General features: G+C 40.0%; 1 protein-coding gene across 2 annotated transcripts in view; it reads right to left on the bottom strand.

The window, feature by feature from the left end:
• Positions 1-586: 586 nt before the first annotated feature.
• The window catches only part of BDKRB2 (bradykinin receptor B2), a 38,829-nt gene continuing 14,409 nt past the window's right edge, over positions 587-25,006 (bottom strand). The window contains exons 1-2 of one of the 2 annotated variants that reach the window (XM_089523609.1): positions 22,340-22,398; positions 587-3,332 (exon numbers count right to left, since the gene is read on the bottom strand). In XM_089523609.1, coding sequence (XP_089379735.1) covers positions 2,189-3,313 — 1,125 coding nt within the window. In that variant the 5' untranslated portion in view covers positions 3,314-3,332; positions 22,340-22,398 and the 3' untranslated portion in view covers positions 587-2,188. Of the gene's footprint in view, positions 3,333-22,339; positions 22,399-25,006 lie in introns of those variants that run through there. The other variant, XM_089523607.1, reaches the window with a different exon arrangement.

The following is a 25,006-nucleotide window of genomic DNA, read 5'->3' as shown; positions in this document are numbered from 1 at the left end:
TTCTGATAAAAAAATCTAGGAATAAAAATTCCACACCAGACTTATATTACTCCACTTCCCTCTCTACCTCCCTCTTTCCCCTTTTTCCTTTCTCTCTTTGCTTCTTCTCTCCAGGCTCTGTTGTTTTCCAAACTTTTTCTCCACCTCCTTCAAACTCAAGACTCAACTTTGTGGTCCCTGATAATAGAGTCAGTCTCATTAAAAGCTACACTTGAAGATGCAGGATTTCGACCTATATTTTTTAACTTTTGTAGCTGTACTCACTTTAATTTTTGTACAAAGCCTTGAGTTCCAGGCTAGGAAAAAGGCATTATGTAAATAAATATGCATCTACTACTACCACTGCTACTAATATCCCATGTATACTCTTTTTGGCTATTACAATAAATTGTATATTACATAAACCATACAAAAATCTCAACAAAATTAAGAAATCAATAATAACCTGAGGCTATACATAATAAAGTATAGGAAAAATAGAAGTGGATAATGGTAAAGATCCAAGTCACACAAACCAGAGATAATAGGAAGCCCAGAAACAGAAACAGGATTTATAGAGACTGTGGTTTATTTGTAACAAGAAATATCATTATACAATATATGTTAAATATAGAGCAACAAAATGTAAGACTCTTTGTTTTTAAGTTACTACATTGTGATAAAAAATAAAGTAAAAAAAGCAAACACTGATGTAGGACCTTAGCTCAAGGTCTTAACATACTGCACAGTCATAGGGCTATGATTCCACTTTAATTGCCATGGTTCTATCCTTTGGAGTCCTGGGATTTGCAGTGTAGGCAGGGCTATTTAGAAGTCTTGGGTCTAATTTGCACTACAAAAATAATGCACTCTGACAGCACTATAAAGGCCATAGCTCAATGATATGGAATTCTGGGAGCTGTAGTTTTGTGACACATTTAGCCTTGTCTGTCAGAGAGCTCTGATGCCACAGCATTGAGCCATGCCAGTTAAAGTGGTGTCAAACTGCATTACTTCTGCAGTGCAGAGTAGACCTTAGCTAGACATCTCTGGTGATGCATCAAATTACAATGCCCTGCATTCCACAGGATGCAACCATGGTAGTTGAAGTGGAGTATTAGTGCTATAATTAAACACTGTGATAGGGCCCTGAGCTTCTTTGATTAAGAGTTCAGTATATATAGCTATTTTACTTGTTTGTTCTCTGCCTGAAGCAATGGGCTTTCTCCCAATCTACTCCATAAATAAAGTGGATGCTTGACTTATAATTCTAGAAGTTTATTTTATAGAAAATATATTTTATAATCCACCACAATACATGCTCTTATATTTGTCTTTGTGTGTACAATGGGCTTGCCTCATTGGTGAGCTAGCAATCTATGAATTCAAACATTTGTGGATCACCATGGTCCATATTATTCAATGGCAGCATGTACCTATGGACATACTGATGCAGACATGCACATATTGAATAATATGGGGCATGACCATCTTATGTTTTTCTCATCCATGCAGTGATGGTGAAACCAAACCCCTGTATATGGGAAGGGTCCACTATATACCTACTTTAGATTTATGAATGTACTGGCCTATTTTGGAGTAAAGGAGATATTTTGCTTTACAACCAAGAGAATATGATATTTTATATTCCTGATTTATATACTTCTTCTTTTCTCCATCTTCATATAAAGCAAGACTAGAGGCCCTATGGGCTCCCAGATGTTCTTAGACTCAACTTCTGAAGCACTGGGGGCAAGTGTTGCTGGATTAACTTTTTTTTTTTTACCAGAACCTGCACTCTGGTGCAAAAGACACACATTTAATGTGTAAGCTCAAGACTCATTTTTGAGTACCATAACATAGGAGAACTCACATTTTTTTTCACACAAAATCTATGCCTGATTATCTCAAACGTTCTTCATCTTAGCAGTATAATTCTCAGAGTTGGAATCAGTTTGATTCTGCATTTGATAAAAACTGGAATGCAGAAACCCTTGCCAATGTACTGCAAAGCACCCACAGATTAACAAATTGATCCAGATCTACTTTCTGCCCACCCCTGGCCTTTGCAAACTTTACAACTCATGTGAGATTCCCCCAAATTTCAGCAGCAATGCATGAGTCCACTTTCTTCAAAGTGGGGGAAACATCTACAACCCACTGCTACATGTAAAGTTTTGCCTTTTTCAACAGAAATATGCAAATGATGCTATCGTGGCAAGTTAACAGCAGACTTTTTCCTGTGATTTTCCACTGAGAAGGACATCCGAATAGTTTCCATGGTAGTCATTATTTGGACAGATGGTGCTGCGCTGGGTCTCCGACGTATCATCCTACTGTAGAGTTCTTTCGATTTTTTTCGGAAGTGTTTTCCCACAAGGACATACACTATTGGGTTAAGGCAGCTGTTGCTGAAACTGCAATAGGTAGCAATCTGTGTAGCCACATCAAGGGCTTGCTCATTGGCACAACCTGGAAGAATATCTATTTGTCTTAATGTCTCCAAGAATGTGGTGATCTGAAAAGGGAGCCAGCAGATGATAAATAGTAAAAGGACTGAAAGGACCAGGATGGTGGCTTTTTTCTCAGTCTGAATAGCTTTGATATTTTGGAATTCATTTTTTTGTAAAGCTTGGATGATCTGAATCGTACAGTAGATGATGACACAGAGGGGCATCAAAAAGCCCACTGTGTTAAGTAAAGTGTTTGTAATCACTACCCACTGGTCCAAGGATGGGTAATCCAGCATGCATGCTGTGATGTTATACTCAGGCACATATTTTAGGGACCTGAATATCAGAGCAGGAGAACATAGGAATAGTGCAGAGACCCAAATGATGAAGCAGTTTAATTTGGCACACCATGGTCGGCGCATACGCCCAAGTGACATGGTTTTCACTAAGGCCAAGTAGCGATCAATGCTCACCATTACCAAGAAGTAAATGCTAGAGTATAAGTTCATATACAGGATGGTGTTAATGGCTTTACAAAGGGGGAGTCCAAATGGCCATTGAAAATTACTGGTTATATTGACTGCCCAGAAAGGTAAACCACAGAGTAACAGAAGGTCAGATGCAGCTAAGTTTGCTAAGTAAATTTCAGCCACCGTGCAACGGCTCTTGTGGAAGCACAACACGCTGAGGACAAACAGGTTCTCAACTGCTCCCACGACAGCAAGAAACCAGAGGAATACTGGTTGGATATCTAATAGCCACTGCCATTCTTTTGGCCAAAGGCAGGAGTTGTTTGTTGTTGTGTTTAATGGCATGGACTGAGTCATCTCAGATTTCCAGCTGGCTGTAACACTGTAAAGGGCTGTACCATTTTCATCCATGATGGAAGCTGTTTCAGTGCTGAAAAATAATTTTAAAAAAGAATGGCTTTAGACAACTACTCATCATAATTTGCTGAAGTTAAATACGCAATGTAAACCATGTGCTGGACATCAGTTTGCAAACAGAAGGATTTAGAAGAAGCAAAGAAAAAGACAAACTACATTGACAGGTGCAAAGGGATGAAAGAATGAAAGAAGTTGTAACACAGTTAGTCTCAAAGGAGCTACCAGATCCCTTTGCATATTAATATTCCAGCCTAACGTGGCTATGTCTTGGAGATATTACAGAAAACAAAACAAAACAAAAATTTAGCTAGGTCCACTACAAGAAATTAGTATGTATGCATGAAAAACATCTCGCTTCTTCTACTTATGAAGCCAAAGTGGGGCTGATAATAGTGCTGGGTTTCACTGCTCAAGGATTTCATACTGTGTGTCTTTTGGGCAACTTATTCACTCTTAGACTGATCTTGTAGGATTGTACGGAAGCTAAAGAACTGCAAGATGTTCTGAAGATTACGAAGTGTTAATGTAATAAACTAGTAAGTGTTATAATGCAACTGACACTTTGAAAACTGGAGAAAACTACTCTACCTTTGATGGTTATTGTAGAAGAGAAAATTTGGGGAGATGTTGCTTGTTACCTGGATGTGTGACAAACAGTATCTGTGGAAATTCCCTCTTCTACACAACCGTTAAAAGTAAAGGAACCTTCTCCCATTTTTAATCTGGTAAGTGTAACAGCAATCCAATGTTATTGACAAAAGCAATGACTAAAACATTATAAGTTTTCTGCCTGCTAGAGGGACAGATTAAAGGGACTAGACTAGACTCCTTTGGAAGGGTATTTTTCAGTCTAGGAGCAGCCATCAAGAAACCCCTTCAATATTTGTTGCTGTGTACCTTCAAGCCATTTCCAACTTTTGGTTTTTTCTTGGCAACATTTAATACTATTAGTTTGTTCTGATTTCCGTAATACCTCCAAGACACTCTGTCACCTGGTGAACCTGTCACTGAGTTTTCTTGGCAAGGTTTGTTCAGAGTGAGTTTGCCTTTGTCTTCTTCTGAGGCTGAGAGAGTATGACTTGAGATGCCAACCCTGGTCTCCAGAGTTTTAGTCCATTGCTTAGACCACTACACCATGCTGGCTCTCTTGCCCTTTATATGTTCCCGTTATTAATGAGTTCATTATTTAGTACATAACTATACCTTCCCACAGTGGCTGGGGAAGTCAGACAGCATCAACACAAGTGTTGCAGCCAGGCTTGTTAAAGAAATGAAACATGGCAGCCAAACTGTGGTTCCCAGTCTTTGGTCCTCCAGATAATTTGGACATCAGCTCCCATTTTTTCTGACTCTTGCAAAAGTGGACTGGGGCTTCTGGGAGCTGAAATCCAAAACAAATGGAGAATGAAAAGTTGTTAACCACTGAAGGAGGAAATATAGCTCAGGCTGTTGTTCAGTGAGACAACAAAGAAATCATATTGGTAGAGAGGAAGTGGAAACTTAACAGGCTGGTACCCAGTTAGGACCCAACTTGAGCCATTGCCCTTTTCCCAGGCTTGCGTTGTGGTGCCAAGGGAAAGCAGATGAAATTTACTCCCTTTAAGCAGCCTATTTCTCCATTACCAGTATTAAGAGGGTTGCCCCCTGCCACCAGCAGATAGCTTCTACAATCTTTGTTAGCATCCTGTTCAAATTTTATTCTTTTTTCTTTAATTTCTATCCTGTATCATTAATCTAATCTAATTTAATTTAATAATCCTTTATTATCTAATTTCTATCCTATATTCTATCCTGAAAATATCCTTTATTTTCAATTATGTTGTAAAGTACTTAAACTGTTTTTAACCATGCACTTTTCAGTAGAATCGTTGTTGTTGTTGTTGTTTTTAAAAAACTTTTGTAAAATAAGATTTTAGCTAAACTAATTTTAAATTATTTTAAGCTGTTTGGGATCCCATGCCAGGAAAAAAGCAGGATATGTATTGAACAAACAAATGAACAAACAAACAAACAAACAAACAACAATATCCTGTCTTCCTTTTTGCACGGGACCATGAAGTCAAATGTTAACAGCTGTTCACTGGCATGAAATTGTTATTTTGTATTTGGTAGGCACTGCTGCAGAATGTATGCTTTAGTCTGCCCAGTCAGGAATACCAGATGCTTGAGAGCTCTTTCAGTCAGGGAACAGCCCAAGTGTACAAACTTGTCAGCTTGTTTGTACTGTTTTGATAGCTATTAGTATGGGAGAAAGTTCACATCTGCATAGTTCAATTATCTCTGGTTCTGCCTTGTACAATCTTGGGGTTACATCTTCTGGTTGCCTTTCCCTGCCAGTGAATAGGGTGCCTCCCAGCCCAGGGGACCCATTATCCAGATGTGAGGATGTGCAGTGTGGGTTGTTGTTCAGGGTACCAGAACCTATCAATTAAAGGACTGGAATGCTTTGTCTGCTGTAGTCAAATGCTACTCTGATTGGTGGTTTCTGGACTTGTGCCAGTCCCTGAACTATTGGCTGCCAGTCCCTGCTGAGTTTCCAGGAAAGCAAAAATGCAATTATAGATAATGAGCACAAACAATGTGCCAGCCCCTTTTCTTCTTGGTTTAATCTCTTTTTAGTGTTTAATTATGTTTTTATGACAGGGGGGAGGGGTGGGGAACTTGGAATTTTTAATGCATTTCTCTTTTAACTGTATCTAGTTTTACTGCTGTAATCCCCTTGGATTCCTCAAGATTAAGCGGAATACAAATTATTATTATTATTATTATTAATGATGATGTTTTGTCCCTTGCATCAGACAGCCTGAGAAACACTGCTGTAGGCCACCTCCTGCATCTCTGGTACTGCCAATAAACCTTATCTTATAGCAGTGATGTGTGTCACTTTTGGGTACCAAATGAAGTCTTGTGTAGGCCTGAACTTGCAGCCAGTTCCAGTTCAAAACAGCCTTCTTTCTTTCATGCTACTGTGTCTGTAACCTTTTTCTCCCTGTCACCATGGCCTACACCAGCCTTGTTATAGTGCCATATGCTTCCAGCTACAGTAGTGGTTCTCATCCTTTTTGCACTTATGACCCCCTTTACTTCTACATGTGGATGTCACACCCCTCCCACTCAACAGAGCATATGAATAAAAATAATTTGTTTGTTTAGTGTGCAAATTTTCATTCACACATTCATGTATATTCATTTTTAACATTTTATAAGGAAATAGTTCTCTTCCCCCTCCTCCTTCTTCCTCAGGCAGTGGCTCCAAGCATCCTCCTTAACTTTCTCTTCCCCTCCAGGAGAAAAAAAAATTGTTTGGGAAGTGGAAGAGGACAGATCAAGGTCTCCAGGCTTTGCACATCAGTTGAGCAACTCTCCCAAACAGTGGGGGTCCCACCTTACATTTTTAGAATCAATGGGCTACAATTTTGACTATTATATATATTAATGTATATGTCTAGAAATTTTAATTGAAAAAATTGACCCAAAACAAACTGAGTTGACTTATCCATAGGTCAATGTAGGTACTGCACTTCAACTCTTATATAAAAAAAGAACCATCCTCTGCTGAAAGGCAAGAGTGTAATCTGTCCTGGAAGCACTGACCCCTCTCTATTCTCTCATGCATGCAGACTTTAGTATGAGCAAAAACAGTTATGACTGCTAGAATTTTACAAGTTTTTGGGCATTGATTTTCTTCGCTTCATCTTTTACATTCTTTGTTACATGCTCTTAACTTTTACCCTTGATTTATCCAGTGGTCACATCAAAATCTATAATTTTGGCCCCCAAACCTTACACATGAGGTTCAGCTTGTACATGAGGTTCACTTATAGTCGAGGATATACTCTGTTACTGCTAGTGACCACTTCTTGTTGGATCTCTGCCTGAAGACTAGCATGAGTTTGACCAATACTGGTAGGCTACAGTCTGATGCCCCAAACCATTTGAATCATAAACTTGAAAAGATCTTAAACTTTGAATCTTCAGAACTGTGATTTCTCTCGATCTAAGAGATGTACTGGGTCTCCTCCTTGGATTTATTTTAGTTTCCCCTTCCACCTCTGTTCCTTATAATAAATTCAATATTTCAGACAAGCATTCTTAATTTAAAAATATTTTTCTCTTCCCTTCACTTCTGATTTTTGTTTGATTTTTTGTTTGATTTTGAAATTTGCATAAATCTTACTTCTTTTCTTTTCTCCACTCCATTTCTATTCTCTCTCTCTCTCTCTCTCTCTCTCTCTCCATGTACATCTGCATGCATGTGTGCCAGAGCTGTGTCATAGGGAAAAAAACACCTCTGTAACTTGCAGGTGGGGCCAACAATAGGAGAGGTTTTTCTCCCTGCAAGGCAGTGTTCCATTTACATTAACAAAACAATCACATACATATCTGCTCTGAAGTCAACCCCAATGAATTCACTGGGACTTACTCCCAGGTAAATGTGTACAGGATTGTGCCCCGAGACATTCTAAAAGGCTACTGGAATGCACGGATTTCTTATGAAAACCATGTATTATAAACTTATCATTTCATTTACCTCCTGGAACTAAAAGTATTATAAAATATTTTTCTTCCTCCGTCCACCCACCTGTGTTTTTATCCTAGCAACAACACTGTGAAGTAGGTTAGTCTGACAGTGTTCTGTTATGGGGAAACTGGGATTTGACCTGATCTACAACATTCATTGGGAAGAAGGGAGTGCATGTAAGCACTGAGCTCAAGCAGTGACAGTGGATCTGAGAGAAAGATGTCATTTTGAGCTGGTCTGATAAAGACACATTGATTTTATAATGATGTATTATATAATATCTCTGTGGCTAATCATGCTGTGTACATGCAGGCATACACACAGATTCTTTTATTTATTAATCTTGGTTTTTCTACTGGGTTTTAGATTTTCCTAAAATTAGTACATAAATTCCATGGTTTCTCTACTTAAAATGGCATACTTTCAACATTTCAAAGATGAAACTAGTCTTTAAGGCATGTGTGGCCAAGCATCATCACAACATGATCAAGATGGCAAAAGTTATTAATGACGAAGAACAGTAACCTAGGAAAGGCTACAGCAGTTTTGATTTTTGCCTGAATCTATAGGAAAGGGAGCAATTCTACTAGCCCCATTCACACTACAAAAATAATCTGGGATGAATCCGGGTTAAATCCTTAATGTTCACACATGCCCTGAATGCACTCAGTGCACTTTTTTTGGGGAAGGGGGCTATCAAAAAACTCACTTAACCTGGGATATTTGATACCGGTTTCCTGAAGGATCCACATCAATCCACATAGTCTTCAGTGTGAATAAGCTTCCAAATCAATTCAGATCACTCTGTATCAATCAAAGGAATGCAGGCGGTTCCATTTTATCCTGAAATGATGGCATGTGTTTATTTTTGGGTTACCCTGATTTGCAGCCACCACAGGCTTGTCTGCACACACCAAGATGAGTTTGGGAGAACTGTTCACACCGAACACACTTTGGTCAAACAACTCACAGTATGTGTGACCACATGGTTGTGTCCACTCCAGATTTTTTCTCTGCCCCCCCCCCTCACTTTTCCCCCTCACCTCACACCGATGTTGCTATGGAGTGCAGTTCACACACTCATGTGAGTATCTGGATTTTCTGCTCACAACTGGGATAAATACCCACTTTTGCCCCTCTGGATTAAAGCCCTGAGGCCTGGATTTATCCCCAATCATCCCATAGATCATTTGGGCAGTTGAAAATTGGTGAGGCTATTTTATTTGGCCAGTGTAGATGCACCCTCTGTTTGCAGCAATTGAGGTAACCCATGGGCAAAGGAGGAAACTACTAGTAGGAGAGAGAAGCAGGCACATTTTAAAAAAAGCTGAAAAAGTCATAGAATCATATAATCATAGAGTTGGAAGAGACCGCAAGGGCCATCCAGTCCAACCCCCTGCCATGCAGGAAATCCATAGAATCGTAGAATCATAGAGTTGGAAGAGACCGCAAGGGCCATCCAGTCCAACCACCTGCCGTGCAGGAAATCCAGATCAAAGCATCCCCGACAGATGGCCATCCAGCCTCCGTTTGAAGATCTCCAAGGAGGGAGACTCCACTACACTCCTAGGAAGCATGTTCCACTGTCGAACAGCCCTTACTGTCAGGAAATTCCTCCTAATGTTGAATCTCTTTTCCTGCAGCTTGCATCCATTGCTCCGGGTCCTAGTCTCTGGAGCAGCAGAAAACAAGCTTGCTCCCTCCTCAATATGACATCCCTTCAAATATTTAAATAGGGCTATCATATCACCTCTTAACCTTCTTTTCTCCAGGCTAAACATACCCAGCTCCCTAAGGCGTTCCTCATAGGGCATGGTTTCGACCTTTCACCATTTTAGTCACCCTCCTTTGGACACGTTCCAGTTTCTCAATGTCCTTTTTGTGGCGCCCAGAACTGGACATAATATTCCAGGTGGGGCCTGACCAGAGCAGAATATAGTGGCACTATTACTTCCCTTGATCTAGACACTATACTTCTATTGATGCAGCCTAAAATCGCATTGGCCTTGTTAGCTGCCGCATCGCACTGTTGACTCATGTTCAACTTGTGGTCTACTTGGACTCCTAGATCCCTTTCACATGTTGTCTCCTTAAGCCAGGTATCCCCCATCCTATATCTGTGCATTTCATTTTTTTGCCCTAAGCGCAGTACTTTACATTTCTCCCTGTTGAAGTTCATTTTGTTAGCTGTGGCCCAGCTTTCTAGTCTATTCAGGTCATTTTGAATTTTGATCCTGTCCTGCTGCATCAGAGCAACTTTCCATTTGCTGCTATGCAACACACCAACGTTGACCAAAAAGAAATCTCAAAATTCACAGTGTGCTCACAGCACTATGGGCCTCCTTTGCAGATATGTCTGCCTCTGCCTTACAATGCGGTCAAAGCAGGCACTTAAAAAATGACAGGCAGAGAAAGAGATGGTTGGAATCAATGTGAGCTATAAAACACACTAGATAGGATGGATACAAAGCATGGGGAAGGCTACAGAGTACTGTGCAGATGACAGAATCATAGTAATGCCAACATTTCTTACCCTTATACCATATAATATACTGCACCGGATGAAATGCCTACCCTTGACCAGAGATGAAATACAGAAGATTAACCTCTTTTTCTCCTCCACCCTACTCTCTATACTTAACCATGCATATAATTTGCTGCACAATACTTGGCTGCTGTTTGCTTTTCCTTCTAAGGAAGGAGTGGACCCAAGAACTGCACCCAATTCCCAAACACTGCATTTTTACTTTTTTTTAAAAAACCCACCTTTAAAATACCTCCCTCTACAGAATGTGGGGCAGGGATATGGTGACAAGGAGGGGAGAAATGAGGCTATTGATCCTCAATTAGAATCTTCCTCAGTGAAAAGTCCCCAAATTTTTAGCATTGCAGTAACTTAAAATTTCAATTGAGCATTTAGAAAGACCATTTACCCATTCAGAAAAAAGAGGACAGGCCAAGTTACTCCAGGAATGCTAAACAGCACAACAGTTCAAGGTGTGTACAATTTCCAGTCTCTCTTTCATGCCCTCCAACTGTCCTGATTTGGTAGGGACAATCTTGATGACTTTATCAGTCCACTGTTTCAGATGCATTTCAGCTTTTCAACTGCATTTAAAATGTCCTAGTTTCTCTCTTCTCCTTCTCTTTTGTCCTCAGCTTACTTTAATTGGTGCAAACTGAATAAAAAGTGCAAAAGTAATTTGCACTCAGTTAACTCAGCAGTGGGGAAGAGGCAAAGAGAGGTAGAATCTTGTCCTTCCTAGTAGACTCAGGAGTTGTCTGCACAGGTGAAAAAAATTTATACTCACTTTGTTTCCAGTTGTGTTGGAACACATGATGTATGACCTATTTCACAGTGAAAGTGCTTCTTTTAGGCTTTAATATGAATTTTAAAAACTCACTTTTTACTCTGCAGTTTTAGGAAAAACTGGATTTTCTACAAGTGTGTCAGGATTGGAGTAGAATAAGAATGGGTGGGTTAATTGGAGGGCAAGAGAATCTGGCAAGCTCAGTGTGTATCGCCTTTCTTTCTTTTTGTTGTGTGGGAGATTTTCCCATCCTTGAAAAGCCTGGGTCACAGAAGGGCTGCAAATGGGCTACAGATGGGAGAATGTGGTAAGATCCATATTTGAACTTAAAAACGTGTTTATCCGGTCGGGAAAATGACAGCATAAAGCCAATATGATAATCTCCTAGGACATGGAGCAATGGATTCAAACTACAGGAAAGAGGTTCCATCTAAACATTAGGAAGAACTTCATGATGGTAAGAGATGTTTGATAGTGGAATACACTGCCTTGTAGTGTAGTGTAGTCTCCTTCTTTGGAGGGTTTTAAATTGGATGGCCATCTGTCAGGAGTTCTTTGATTGTGTATTTCTGCATGGCAGGGGTTGGACTGGATGATCATTGTGGTCTTTTCCAGCTCTATGATTCTATTCTATTCTTTTCTATACTTTTAATTGTTGAATATTTTCAAGCCGTCAATGGTGGAATCCGCGATGCATAATCCATGGATATGGAAGGCCAACTGTATTTAGCACAGCACTCAGAAATGTCACTTTTTGGAACTACAGCTCTCCAAATCCTGCCAGCATGGCCACTGGGGAATTCTGGGAGCAGTAATCCCTCTTCCCCAAAGGGTTTCGTGCTCTGATTTAGCTATGCCACCTATTAAATGATATTTACTGTGTTTTCTTTGTATTCATCTTTTAGATATGTGAGTGTAATCCCCCTGCTGTGTTCTTGGAAGCCTTCATCTGACCTTTCAAATGTGTTTTTTAACCCTACTCAGTAAATTATTCCTCAGTTTAAAAAGTGAACAACAACTGCACAGGATTCTTCTGCTCGTTTGCATCTCATCTCCCTCGAGTAAACAGTTTACCCAAGCATGTAAACAGTCACAGCCATTTGCAATGCCATCCCTTTGCAGATGAAGAAGACATTAAACAGAGGGACAAATTTATGAAACCATCACACACTCCAGTGGTCACATGCAGCTTTGGAGCAGCACAGGAAATGTGTCTTGAGTTGCTTATGGTGCAAAATCACAACATGACCCTTGTCAGCATGAGTTCAGGGCATCTCAGATAAACTCAATCACCAGGTGTGAATAGGTGCTTATGAGGGAAAAATTGGATTGGACATCTCAGTCATATAAACATGTGTACACAAGAGCTGCCTTGCTGAAGCTGGGTAGCCACAGCTGGGAATGCCTAGCACAGGGATAGATAACCATAGAAGGCTAGGGGCTGCATTAACTCCCTAGGAGACCTGGAGGACTGCAGTCCTCATGCTGCAGAGATTCCTGACTGTCTGTCTATCCATCTACACACACACACGATAGGTAAACCTATCATGAGGTTTTCTTGGCAAGTTTCTTCAGAGAGGGTTTGCCATTCCCATTCTCTGAGGCTGAGGGTTTACATGGCCAAGGAGTTTATCACACTGGGGCTAATTTGGCATTAGAAAGAGATTAGAGTGTATTTAAGACATCCCGCAAATAAAGTAGAAATGGTGAGTAATTGTGCAAATGATTATCACATGCAATTGCGCAAATAAAGCAATATCGGAAATGCATTGTCACTGAAATCCTGTAAGTAAAAAGATGTGTGTTAATGCTTCTTTGTGACCACTTTAATGGTGGGTTTTGTGCGATATTGTGTGAAATTGTTTCACGTAATTACGTGATTTTTCCAGGATATTCATGGGATAAACTCCTGATCTCCTTTGTGTGATAAATTCCCAAGTCAGGATTCGAACCATGGTCTCTAGAATCATAGTCCAACTCTCAAATCACTACACTACGCTGCCTATATTCAGAGAACAAGTGGCATTTTCACCACATTTTTGGGCCAGTCTGTGCCATTTTAGGCTCAGGAGAGGTCTTTTTTTAAACAACCAAAAGTGAGTAAAAGTCACTTTCCATTTCAAAAAAGGCTTCACTTGGGCCTAAATTGGATAAGGTGGCCCCAAAACATGATGGAAATTTCGATCCACATCCCCTAGGTCATTTCAGGACATTTTATGCGAACAACCCAATTCAGAATGGTAGAGGCACTGACAATGAACTGGGGAAAAGACTTATTGATTGATACAGACAATATTAAAATTTGGCTACAAGAAATTGTTAATATTAAAAATACAAATGTAAAAGAACAACAAATGAAAATGATTGGACAATGAATGGTACAGGACGCCACATCAATTAGCATTTTTTTTTTTTATTTATTTTATAAAGGATAAATTTCAATCAAAATGTTGGCATGGATGCGTAGCTAAGAGAATTTACATACACATGTGGTGGGAATGCCCATTTGTTCAAGAATTTTGGACAGAGGGTAAGAAATAGATAAATATAATAATTGGGATAGAGATACAATTCAGCAAAGAAAGTTGTCTAACTCTCAATTTAGGGGAATTAAGATTAAATAGTAATCAAAGATATGTAATAAAACAATTTCTAAAAGCTGCTCATGGAGTGATTGCTTATGGATGGAAAAACAAATCAAATTGGAATAAGTCTTATTTGTTTAAATATATAAAAAATACATATTATTTGATTTCCTTAGGGAAAGAGGACTTAAATATATTGGGGAAAGTAATAAAGAATCATGGAAAGATAAATGGGAAATTGTGATTAAGAAAGTGGAAGGTAAAATGAGGTATGAAGAAGTAAACAAATATAATTAATGATATTTTCCACATCTCCGATAATGATTAACTTGATTGGAATGTATTTCCCTCAATGCTATTTTTGGGAGGGGGAGAGGGGAGAAAAGCATATTATGAAATGTGAATTGTATAATTTGAATTATGTACTGTATAATAAAAATTAATTTGTTTTAAAAAAATTAAAAAATTTCAGGGCATTTTTTTAAAATGTGCAAATCTGCTGGAAATATCCTCCACACCCCAAAGGGCTTCTGGGAGCATTTTGGAACAATTAATACCTGCAGGCCCCTGGGGACTGTATGTGTCCTGTGTGTGTTGTGTTTCTTCAAGTCATTTTTGACTTTTGGTGACCCTAAGGTATAACAAAGGTATAACTCCAGTCCATGACAATTGTCACTTCCATTTCTGAAAATAGCCCCTTCCTGTGTCTTCATTATGTTGAAAGACAGAGGCTGCTGCCACATTGCAGAATTAATGCAATTTGATACAGCTTTAACTGTCATGGCTACATCCTATGGAATCCTGGAAGCTGTAGTTTGTTGTGGTACCAGAGCTCTCTGACAGAGAAGGCTAAATGTCTCCCAAAACTACAGTTACCAGAATTCTATAGCACTGAGCCATGGCAGTTAAAGTGGTGTCACCCTGGATTATTTCTGTAGCATGGAATCCGGGTTCCTGACTGTTGGGAGATTTTGAGTTTTATAATCTAAAAATGTGACTTTACCAAGCTATGATTAATATATAGGATTAAAGATATGTTCTCTCAAACATTAATACCACTGAAAAAACCATCAATGTATTTTTAAACATATCTCCAGTTGTTTGAACAGAATGAAGGTCAAGGGCTGTTAAGATCTACTTTTATGAAAACCTTTTTTCACCTGCCTTTTTTCTTCTTTCTATACAAGCAAACAGATATTTCCTTACATTTAACATTTGTCTTTCCTACGTTGCTCTTCACAGATGGAAGGTCTTTTCCTTTGTGTGTTTATCTTGTAAGTGCCAAGTAGAATACAAATGAAATGGGATATTTTTTTTCCAGAACAAAACAGGATGACAAAAAGTAATTGCCAATCTAATTCTTGCACATTAGCTCAGCACCAGCTGAGATGCAAGGTTAGCTTTGTTTAAAATAACACACCACAAAAAGCATCCAAAGTCAAGTGGAGAGTTCCTGCCGTAACATCATTTTAGTCCCATGGTGGGTGGCTTATCTCTATAGCTTGGACAAATGACAGCTCCCAGGATCTCCTAGGCTGCATGTCTCAAATCCTGCGAGACATAAAAATTCATCTGAGGTTCCAGTTTAAAATAACAGCAAACCAAGGGGAAGAACTGGCCACCCTTTGGAATATTTTTTGCTTTTCCAACTGACTATTTTAGCATCTGAAATAGCGGTCCCATACAGACAGGCCAAAATAAAGCTGCTTCAGGTCACTTTGGAGGTATGTTGTTCAAATGATGCACGCGTCCTAATAGTCCAGAAGCCATGGCAAAGCCATGCTCCAGTCCTAAGGACAAGCGTGGCTTTGGTGTGGCTTCTGGACTCTTAGGACGCATGCATTATTTAAACACCATACCTCCAAAGTGATCTGAAGCAGCTTTATTTTGGCCTGTTTGTATGGGCCCACCATGTCTCTATGAGCCTGCCTGAGTTTGAAGATCTTTGGGGAAAGCTTTCTCTCCATTCATTAACCATCATAGGCATTTGGGTGAGAATCTTCTTGGTGGCTGCTCTCAGGTTGTGGAATTCCCTTCCATGGCTGGCCCTCTCTGCTGCCAGGCAAAGACTTTCTTATTAGAGCAGGACTTTGGCTTATACAACAGGCTCTTGGTATCCAGGGCCCCCCGTGGATACCAAAATCCATGGAAGTTCAAGTCCCATTACATACAATATTGTAGTAAAATCAAAGGGCCACTTTGGAAGTATGCTGTTTAAATGACAAACACATCTTAAGAGGCCAGATGCTGCGCCAAAGCAATAGGACTGGAGCGCCTTAAGACTGGAGCATGGCTTTGGTGCGGCTTCTGGCCTCTTAAGACGCAAGCACCATTTAAACAGCATATTTCCAAAGTGACCCGAAGCAGCTTTATTTTGGCCTGTTTGTTCAGGCCCAAAGTTTGCTTTTTGGAATTAAAAAAAATGGAGGCATGGATGGTTTAATCGCGGATGCAGAATCTGTGAATACGAAAGGCCAGCTGTAATTTGTGTGGCAGAAAAGGCTTTTAATTGGGGTGCACATTTATCTCCCCCCCCCCTTGTTGCCATGCTATAATTGTGTTTTATATTTTTTAAATATTGTATCTTTAGCAGAATTGTTGTTCAATTGTTTTTTAAACATTTGTTTTTTAATTACATTTGTTTAAACATTTCTAAACATTAATGTAAACATTACACACTTTAAACATTTTACATTTAAAATATACAAACATTTTTAAACATCTGTAACAATGCAAAGTCAAAGGCTTTCATGGTCAGCATCCATAGGTTTTTGTGGGGTTTTTCTTTGGGGGGGGGGTCTATGTGGCCATGTTTATTCCTGACGTTTCTCCTCTGTGGCTGGCATCTTCAGAGAATGCTCTGAAGATGCCAGCCACATATGCTGGCAAAACACCAGCAATAAACTCTTCTAGAACATGGCCACATGGCCCGAAAAAGCCCACAAAAACTATTTGTAACAATATTTTTAGCTATACCCTGTGTATTTAATCAGGTATAAGCCACCTTGGAATGCTTAAATATCCTAAAGGCTCCAGATCCCATCTGATCTCAGAAGCTAAGCAGGATGAACTCTGGTTAGTACTTGGCTGGGAGACTGTCAACAGATACCAGGTGCTGTAGAGAATATTTCAGAGAAAGGAACTGGCAAAATCTTCTCTGAGTATTCCTCACATTAGAAAACTTTATGAAAATGATGGGGCTGCCATAATTTGAGAGGCAACTTGAAGGCACATACACACACACAAACCACCTTGGATGCTGCACAAGGAGAAAGGTGGGAGAATACAATATAATACAATTGGTGAATTCACCCCATTCATCTTTCTTACTGAGTTTCATAGCAAAGCAACTGTACAATCATAAATACTTAGGTTTTTTGTGGGTTTTTCGGGTTATGAGGTCGTGTTCTAGAAGAGTTTGTTCCTGATGTTTTGCCAGAAGCTGTGGCTGGCATCTTCAGAGAATGCTGGCATGGAAGAAAGTGGGGTATATATATTGTTGGTTGGGAGGTAGCTATTTACATGTCAACCTGTGTATTGTTCTGTTGTTGAATGGCAAGGACTCAGGGTGTCTATTTAATTAATGATCCATTGTCTGCTGGGAAACCCCTCACCCTGGGTGGTTTTCATTTGCATTTGCTGGGTCTTGAATAAATTGCTTCCTTTCAACCAACAGTATATATAAGTCATTAGTGTCAAACGGGATTATTTCTGCAGTGTGGATACAGCCTTAATGGTTGTATTTATTTGTATTTTGTAGTTTACACTAGGTTTTACTAGAATAGATCTGTTCCTTATCTGACTGCTAGGACTCTCCTGCCCATTTTTCCTGGAGTACTGCCTCACTGCAGGATTATCCCATCTATTACCACATTTCTGAAAGCTGTTATGGGGGAAGCAAAGGTCAGTGTACAATTGCGTGCGGACAGCAGCTCAGCTCAACCACATGTCAAAATGTTGCATTTTTTGGCACTGATTATTATACACAGGATTCTTCCTTGCATGCTTGCTTTTTCTTGCTTGCTTTTTATTTATTTATTTCCCCTGCTGTTTGCCTGTCTTACTTGCCTATGAATTGCATGACCCAGTCCCATATAAATCAAAGTCTGAAGGCCAAGGTAGGCAACAATTCTTTAAATATATGACTGATGTCCATGGATGTCTATGCCAAATAAAACCTTTTAGTTTTTAAGATGGCACAGGACACTATACAGTGGGAGCTGGTGGCTCTCTGACATCAGAGTGATCACATGCCATTGCTTTTTAAAACATTTTGCTGCATTTTGCTGATTTTGCTGGCTATCCTCCGGGATTCCCCCCAAAACAACAACAACAACAACAACAACAACAACAACAACAACAACAACAGAAGACCATTTGAGAGGGGACTGTTGCTCTGTTCTGAACCCTTCAAGTCTACTTTAGTCTCACAAACAGTTTTCACAGGTTTTTAAAATGGCATGAAAACCCTGCAAACCCTGAGGAACAAAGATTTATACAGTGGGCCCACGGCATCCACTGAAGTGTGGTTTCCGGACCCCCTGTGGATACCAAAATCTGTGGATGCTGAAGGCCCATTATATACAGGTTTTCTTTTTTTATTTTTTTTGGGGAAATATTTTCAAGCTGTGGATGGTTGTATGCATGGATGCTGAATCCATGGATAGAGGGCTGACTGAATTGGTAGCAATGCCATTGTTAAACCGTTATCAATTCTCTTTAAAAACATTTTTTTAAAAGATGGTGACAAAAAACAGTTCAAGTTACATTCCAGTATCAAGCAGCGTGAGAGGAGTGGGGAATCTTTGGTCCACTAGATGCTGATGAGCTATTATGTAGAGGAGATATAGCCATAGCCAGATATCTGAAAGCCTGTCACACAGAAGGTGGAGCAAGTTTGTTTTCTTTTGCTTCAATGATAGGACAGGTTACAAGAAAAAAAGATTTCAACTAAACATTAGGAAGAAATGTCAGTGAAGCTGTGGATTTCCTGCACTGGACAGGGGCTGGACTGGAGCACTTTTGTTGTTCCTTCCAACTCCATCTCTAGTTTTTTTTTTTTTTGGTGGGTTTTTTGGGCTATGTGGCCAGTTCTTCCATCTCTCAACTTTCTTTGGAAAGATGATACACTAGTCTTCTAGAACATGGCCACATAGCCTGAAAACCCCACAAAAAACTACGGATGCTGGCCATGAAAGCCCTTGATCTTCCATCTTTCTCATGACTGGGAACTGGAGTTCAGCAATGCCTAGAGAGCCATATGTTTCTCAATTTCTAAGGACTGGGAGAATTTGAACACACAGTACTACAAGACAGGGAGGATTGCCATTGCCTGAGGCTGAGACAGTATGACTTGCTCAGGTTACCAACTGGGCCCCCATTCACACTATGAAAATAATCCAGTTTGGAACTGGTTTATTTCCATGAAGTTCACACTTGCTCTGACTGCACTACATGCAGTTTGTAGGGGTGGGAACAGCCGAAAAGCTCACTTAAACTTGTGCATTTGGCACCAAACCCTTTAGCCGTTCTTTTTTAAAGAGCTGCAGTGATCTGCATCTTTAGTAGACTATACTGCTGAATTGATTTGGATTGTGCTGCATTGTTCTTGGAAATGGAGTCACCTCCATTTTAAATTGATACGGTGGCAAATGTGAAAGGCAACAGGGTTAAAATGGCATGGAGAGATTCAATCATGGTAAACATAGTAGAAACACTGAACTGATTCTTAATCGGTTCTGAATTGGCATGGAGATGCAAATCTCTTTGTTCAAAAAAGTAAGTGTGAATGACTCTGGGTTTCCATGGATGAGCAGGGATTCAAACCTGGTCCAAGTCCAACAGTCAAATCACTACAACACGCTGGCTCTTTATGTTCTAACTTAATGAGTCTGCAACCTTCTGGTTATTTTCTAACAAGTGCTACAATGGTACAAAATCATGCCTCTGTACTGTTTTGTCCACCCTATCAGTTCTGTACATGAATTGGATGAATTTAGTTGTCTGTCTTTCAATACCTTTTTCCAGGAATAATCTCACAATTTTGGGCTTTCAGTTTCAAGCTCGATTGCCTCAGGTTTTTCCTGTCTATTACCAGCACAGACCAAAGTCAAAATTCCACTTGAAAAACATTTATTTGGAAGATTCAAGGAACATGTACAAGTACATCACAATTTTTGACATCCTTGGCCAGATGTATGGTTAAAACATGATGTTTGGAACTAATTAATGTCAAAATAACTATGACCCTCACATCACAGCATGAAAAGATTCTCTCTCATCTGCCCCAGTGTAATGGTAAATTCTGAATTGTAACCACTCATCATGACAGTTCCTATAGCTATGCCCCAAGGAGAGTCCAAAAAGGTAGGCAGCTGTGTTGATCTATATTGACAAATGAGTTCTTGCAATTTTCATCAATGCCAGGAGCATGTCTTTTACAAAGATACGCCTAAATCCCAGAGTTAGTCCTAACTAGAGCAGATTCATTGAATCAAAGGGATTTAACCATGTGTTGACTCATCAGATTATAATTGGGCCTGAGTATATGGGCAAGATACCACAGGCCAAGCCCATGAAATCCTGCCCCATGTTCTGATTTGTCTGGCATGGCAAAGGGCACGTATGTACAAACTCAGTTACTGTGCCATGGATCCACTGCTGCCACACATCCCATACCTGCTGCCACTGTTGTGTCCATCCCAAAGGCCTCTGTTGTGGTCTGTAAAGGTGGAAATGGGGCACCTGGCTACATCCATGGGGCCAGGCACCACCTCTGATGTCAGAAGCTGTGGTGGGGGATTTTGGAATGAATGCAAAGGTGGTGTTAAGTACAAGGCACACAGTCTTTTGGCTATTGCCAAAGAGTTTCCTAGAAACTCCACTGTGAACATCCAGCCTGTTTGGACTGGATTAAGACCCCTTTGGGCTGGGATTGCTCCAGGACCATCAGACTGATGTTTGGACTGGCCAATTCTGGCACAGGTCTAATGGTCTGCATTGTCTGGATAGGATGCTGAAAGGTCAAGAAGAACATGGCCCTTTTGGAGATCCACATGACATTTTCTTCATCCCAAAGGATTTCCTGGGAACTGTAGGTATTATCAAAGACTTTATCACATGGACTTTAAAACCAGCTCTAGCCTCCCAGGGATGTGGATGGAAGTCACAAAATCATAGGCCTGTTACAGACAGGCCAAAATAAAGCTGCTTCGAGTCACTTTGGAGGTATGGTATTTCAATGATGCATGCGTCCTAAGAGTCCAAAAGCCACACCAAAGCCACGCGCCAGTTCTAAGGACTAGAGTGCAGATCATTGAAATACCATATCTCCAAAGTGACTCAAAGCAGCTTTATTTTGGCCTGTCTGTAACAGGCCATAGAATCATAGAGTTGGAAGAGACCGCAAGGGCCATCCAGTCCAACCCCCTGCCATGCAGGAAATCCAGATCAAAACATCCCCACCAGATGGCCATCCAGCCTCTGTTTGAAGACCTCCAGGGAAGGAGACTCCACTACACTCTGAGGGAGTTTGTTCCACTGTCGAACAGTGCTAAATCGCTGGCAAATTGCTACCTGCCATCAGCCCAGGTCCAAACCAGGTCCCAGACACACTCTGTAAGCACTTTTCAAAGCCTGAGGTTTTCCGGCTTCTCAAAAGTGCTAGCAGAACATGGCTGGTACCCAGGCTGATGGCAGATGGTGATTAGACAACAATTTAGCATGTGATAATCCCCGCCTCCATCCTGTGTCCCAGCTGGAGCCGGTTTTAAAATCCATGTGATAAGCTCCTAAATCAGAGTTGGCTAGTTAAAACCAAGTTGGTTTAAACCAAGATTTAAACATTGATTTAAACCAAATGATATGAAAAAAACCCCAAACCCCAACAACTCCTGTTTTTAAAAATTGATTATTCCTTTTTTTAAAAAAATGTGGCTATCATTACTGTTTTCTAATCCTCTCACTGAAGCAACAATGACTGTTTGAATTTAAACATTTTAACTTTAACAGTTTATTGGAAATTATTCATTGGTAGACCAGTATCCAGTGTCAATTGTTTCTTTTAAATCACTTTATTTTATAGGGCAAGGAATGCCATTCAGAAACAAGTCCTTCAATTGACACAAGTTCAATTGAAACAATTTGCTTTAAAAGAGCACTTTTTTTTACAGAACAATTATTATTTAAGCTATAGGCCATAACATCAGAAGTGCATTTTGCTACTTCATTTTCTCATTTAGTCCTATAGTGGGACCTTAGTATCCACTGGAGTTTGTATCCAGGATCCCCTATGGTTACCAAAATCCATGGATGCTCAAGTCCATTCAGTACAATGGCATAGTAAAATGGTGTCCCTTATATAAAATGGAAAATCAAGGTTTCCTTTTGATGTGTATGTGTGTGTGCATATACATGTGTGTGTGTGTGTGTGTGGATATGGAGAACAGAATGTATATTGGTATGGTACTACACATTAGTGGGAAAAAAACTAAATAAAAAACACCTGGTTTAAACAAACAAAAATAAGCCCCGTTTTTTAAAAAAAGTTTTCCCCCTTAAACCTGGTTTAAAATAACCCAATATTTTCTAAAATGACACAAACCTCTGGTTGGCAGCTTGTTTGTATTATTCTGGAACTAGTTGAGATGGCTGCTGCCAGTAAAACACAGCCAATGCTTCAGGAACACATATTCAGGTGAGGACAAGCAAGGGAAAGAGGAATGTCTGCACCAAAACAAAATGATTCTAATGTTACTAGTATAATATTGCTAAAGCAATTTAGCACTGGGTATATAATTTCTGAATAATAATAAAGAAAGCATGGTGGAAATTGCTGAACATCAATTTTTGAAATGTTGCAAGAGGAAGAACCAGAAAAGGGAGGCATGAAAGAAACCAAGGATATTTCAAGAAAGAGTTTGGATGCAAAGCTGAGAATATGGAGGTAAAATCAAAACAAAAAGAACCAGAAAGTCTTAATACATTCAGAGGCATTTTTCCTTTCTGGATGAGCCCTTAGTTGCCCATTCAAGGCCAAGCTATTCCAAAATATTTTGCATTAAAACCAGGATGACTTGCAACAACATGTTTCTGCTGAAAAAAATACCTCTCCTACCCCATGATGAAGTTTGCAGCTCATCTCAACCCTATGAGCTTTGGTTCCACTACACTACTGACAGTTATTTACAGATGTTAATAATGAACTGAAAATACTGTAACAATCAGATTACTCAGTTCGTTATTAACATCTGTAAATAATTGTCAGTAGTGTAGTGGAACCAAAGCTCACAGGGCTGAAGTTCTAGGACTACTTTATTAGCAGAGATGATGATGTACTCTGCCACCCTTCTCAGATTTCCCTCTTCTTTCTGAGATGAGCTTGCCAAGAAAACCTTTAGGGTCACCATAAGTTAGAAGCATCTTGCACACAACAACAACAACAACAACAACAGCAACAACGTGAATTAATGAAATTAATGAAATTGACCAGGTTTAGGGAAATTAATCCACAATGGTCTGGAGCTTGAGTGGTTCAGATTCCTGACTGCTACTCTCAGAGTATATCTACATTGTAGAAATAATGCAACTTGACACCACTTTAACTGCCATGGCTCCATCCTACAGAAACCCAGGATTTGCAGTTTTGTGAGGCACTGGCACACTTGGCAGAGAAGGCAATAATAATAATAATAATAATAATAATAATAATAATAATTTTATTGTATCCCACCCAATCAATGAAGAATCCGGGCAGCTAACAACAGTGGAAGTACAATAAAAATACAATAAAAAACAAACCAATCCCTTCCCAGCCCCCTAGCCAAGGCTAAAGGCCTTTTAAAAATACACATCTCAGGATTTCATAGCATGGAACTAGTGCACTTAAAGTAGTGTCAAATTGCATTATTTCTACAGTGTAGATGCATCTTCAAGTCAGGTTCATGCTATCAAGAAGGAGGCCTTGTGCCTTAGGCAGAAATCAGTCCTTGACTAAACCAACTAGTTGTCCTCTGAGTCTGAGGCCAGGGTCATGACATGTCTGGATTTGATTCCCACAACCACGGAATCACTTCCCACAACTAGTGGATGTGTACCCTCCTAGTTCTGGCTAAATTCAGATCTGCATAGGATGTACAGTATGACTATGTATAGAAGGCTTAATCGTGTTTACTGCTTTCCTGGAGGTAACTGCCTCTTCAGAAACTGGTCTCATTGTGATACAAGATGGTCAGCATCCTGTTAATGATATATGCAACTAGAGTTGCCAGATCTGAGGCCTGACTTAGAGTCTCCAGTTTTCATGGGTCAGCTGCACGTAGGAGATGAGAGTGCAAATTCTCCAGTTTTGGTGAGCTCAGATCCAAGGAAGAGGAATGGGCTGTGTGCAAATCTTTAGCTCAGCTGCTAGAGCAGTAGCTTGATTTGTACCATTCACAAGGTTTGATTTTCAGCATATAAACAGAAAAACCTTCCTACCAGCAAATAGCAAGCACCTATTAGCCCTATAAGGGCATTGTTTATAATTGAAGGGGCAACTGGCAACCCTAAGCAGGACAGAGAGAAACGCCTCTTCCCCAGAGATCCTGCAGAACTGTGGATACAAGTGAGAGCAGATAGCCTTGGTCCAGACAGATTCAGTAGCTTTCCTAGAACATATGCTCCAGGGAACTGGGGAAATTCTTCAGATTTATTGCCAGTACTAGAAACTTTTTACTAAGGCTTGTGTAACAACAAGAAGGCCTCTTAGAACTACATCTATAAAGCAAGCTGCTCATAGCCTGTGCTTCACATAATTCATTAAATTTCATCTGCTTGTTCTCCATGTTGCTTCAGTGCATTCCTGCCATAGGGCTAAACTACATGCTGTGTTAAATACTGAGTGTGTAGCTTAAAGTTACTGCCATCTCTACTCACACATAATTGTGCACGGGCCTGATCTGGACAGAGCACATCCTACATCAGTACAGTAATATAAACCTCACCCAAACCGCTTTTCTCTTTATCCCCTTCCCTTTGCACACTTCACAGGGTCAATGTACTGGGGGCAATGAAGGGCCCCCTTTATGACCCTTATAAATGGGGAAGAAATTCAGAGAGAAAACACAAAGAGTGGGGAGAGGTCTGTACCCTTCAACTGCACGCATTGGGACTGATCTAGATTGCCACCTGGAGTTCACTTGTGATTTTAGAAGTCAAAAATTCTAAACTGGATGCTGCAGATTCAATTAAAATAGAATGTGGATTAACTTAGTTCCTAGGTGTGTGCAGA

The sequence above is a fragment of the Sceloporus occidentalis genome, unplaced genomic scaffold (assembly GCF_023333645.1).
Source record: "Sceloporus occidentalis isolate IW3139 unplaced genomic scaffold, rSceOcc1.0.p SCAF_4, whole genome shotgun sequence".
NCBI classification, from domain to species: Eukaryota; Metazoa; Chordata; class Lepidosauria; order Squamata; family Phrynosomatidae; genus Sceloporus; species Sceloporus occidentalis.
Note: the sequence above shows the minus strand (reverse complement) of the source record. Positions and strands in the feature narration are given on the sequence as shown.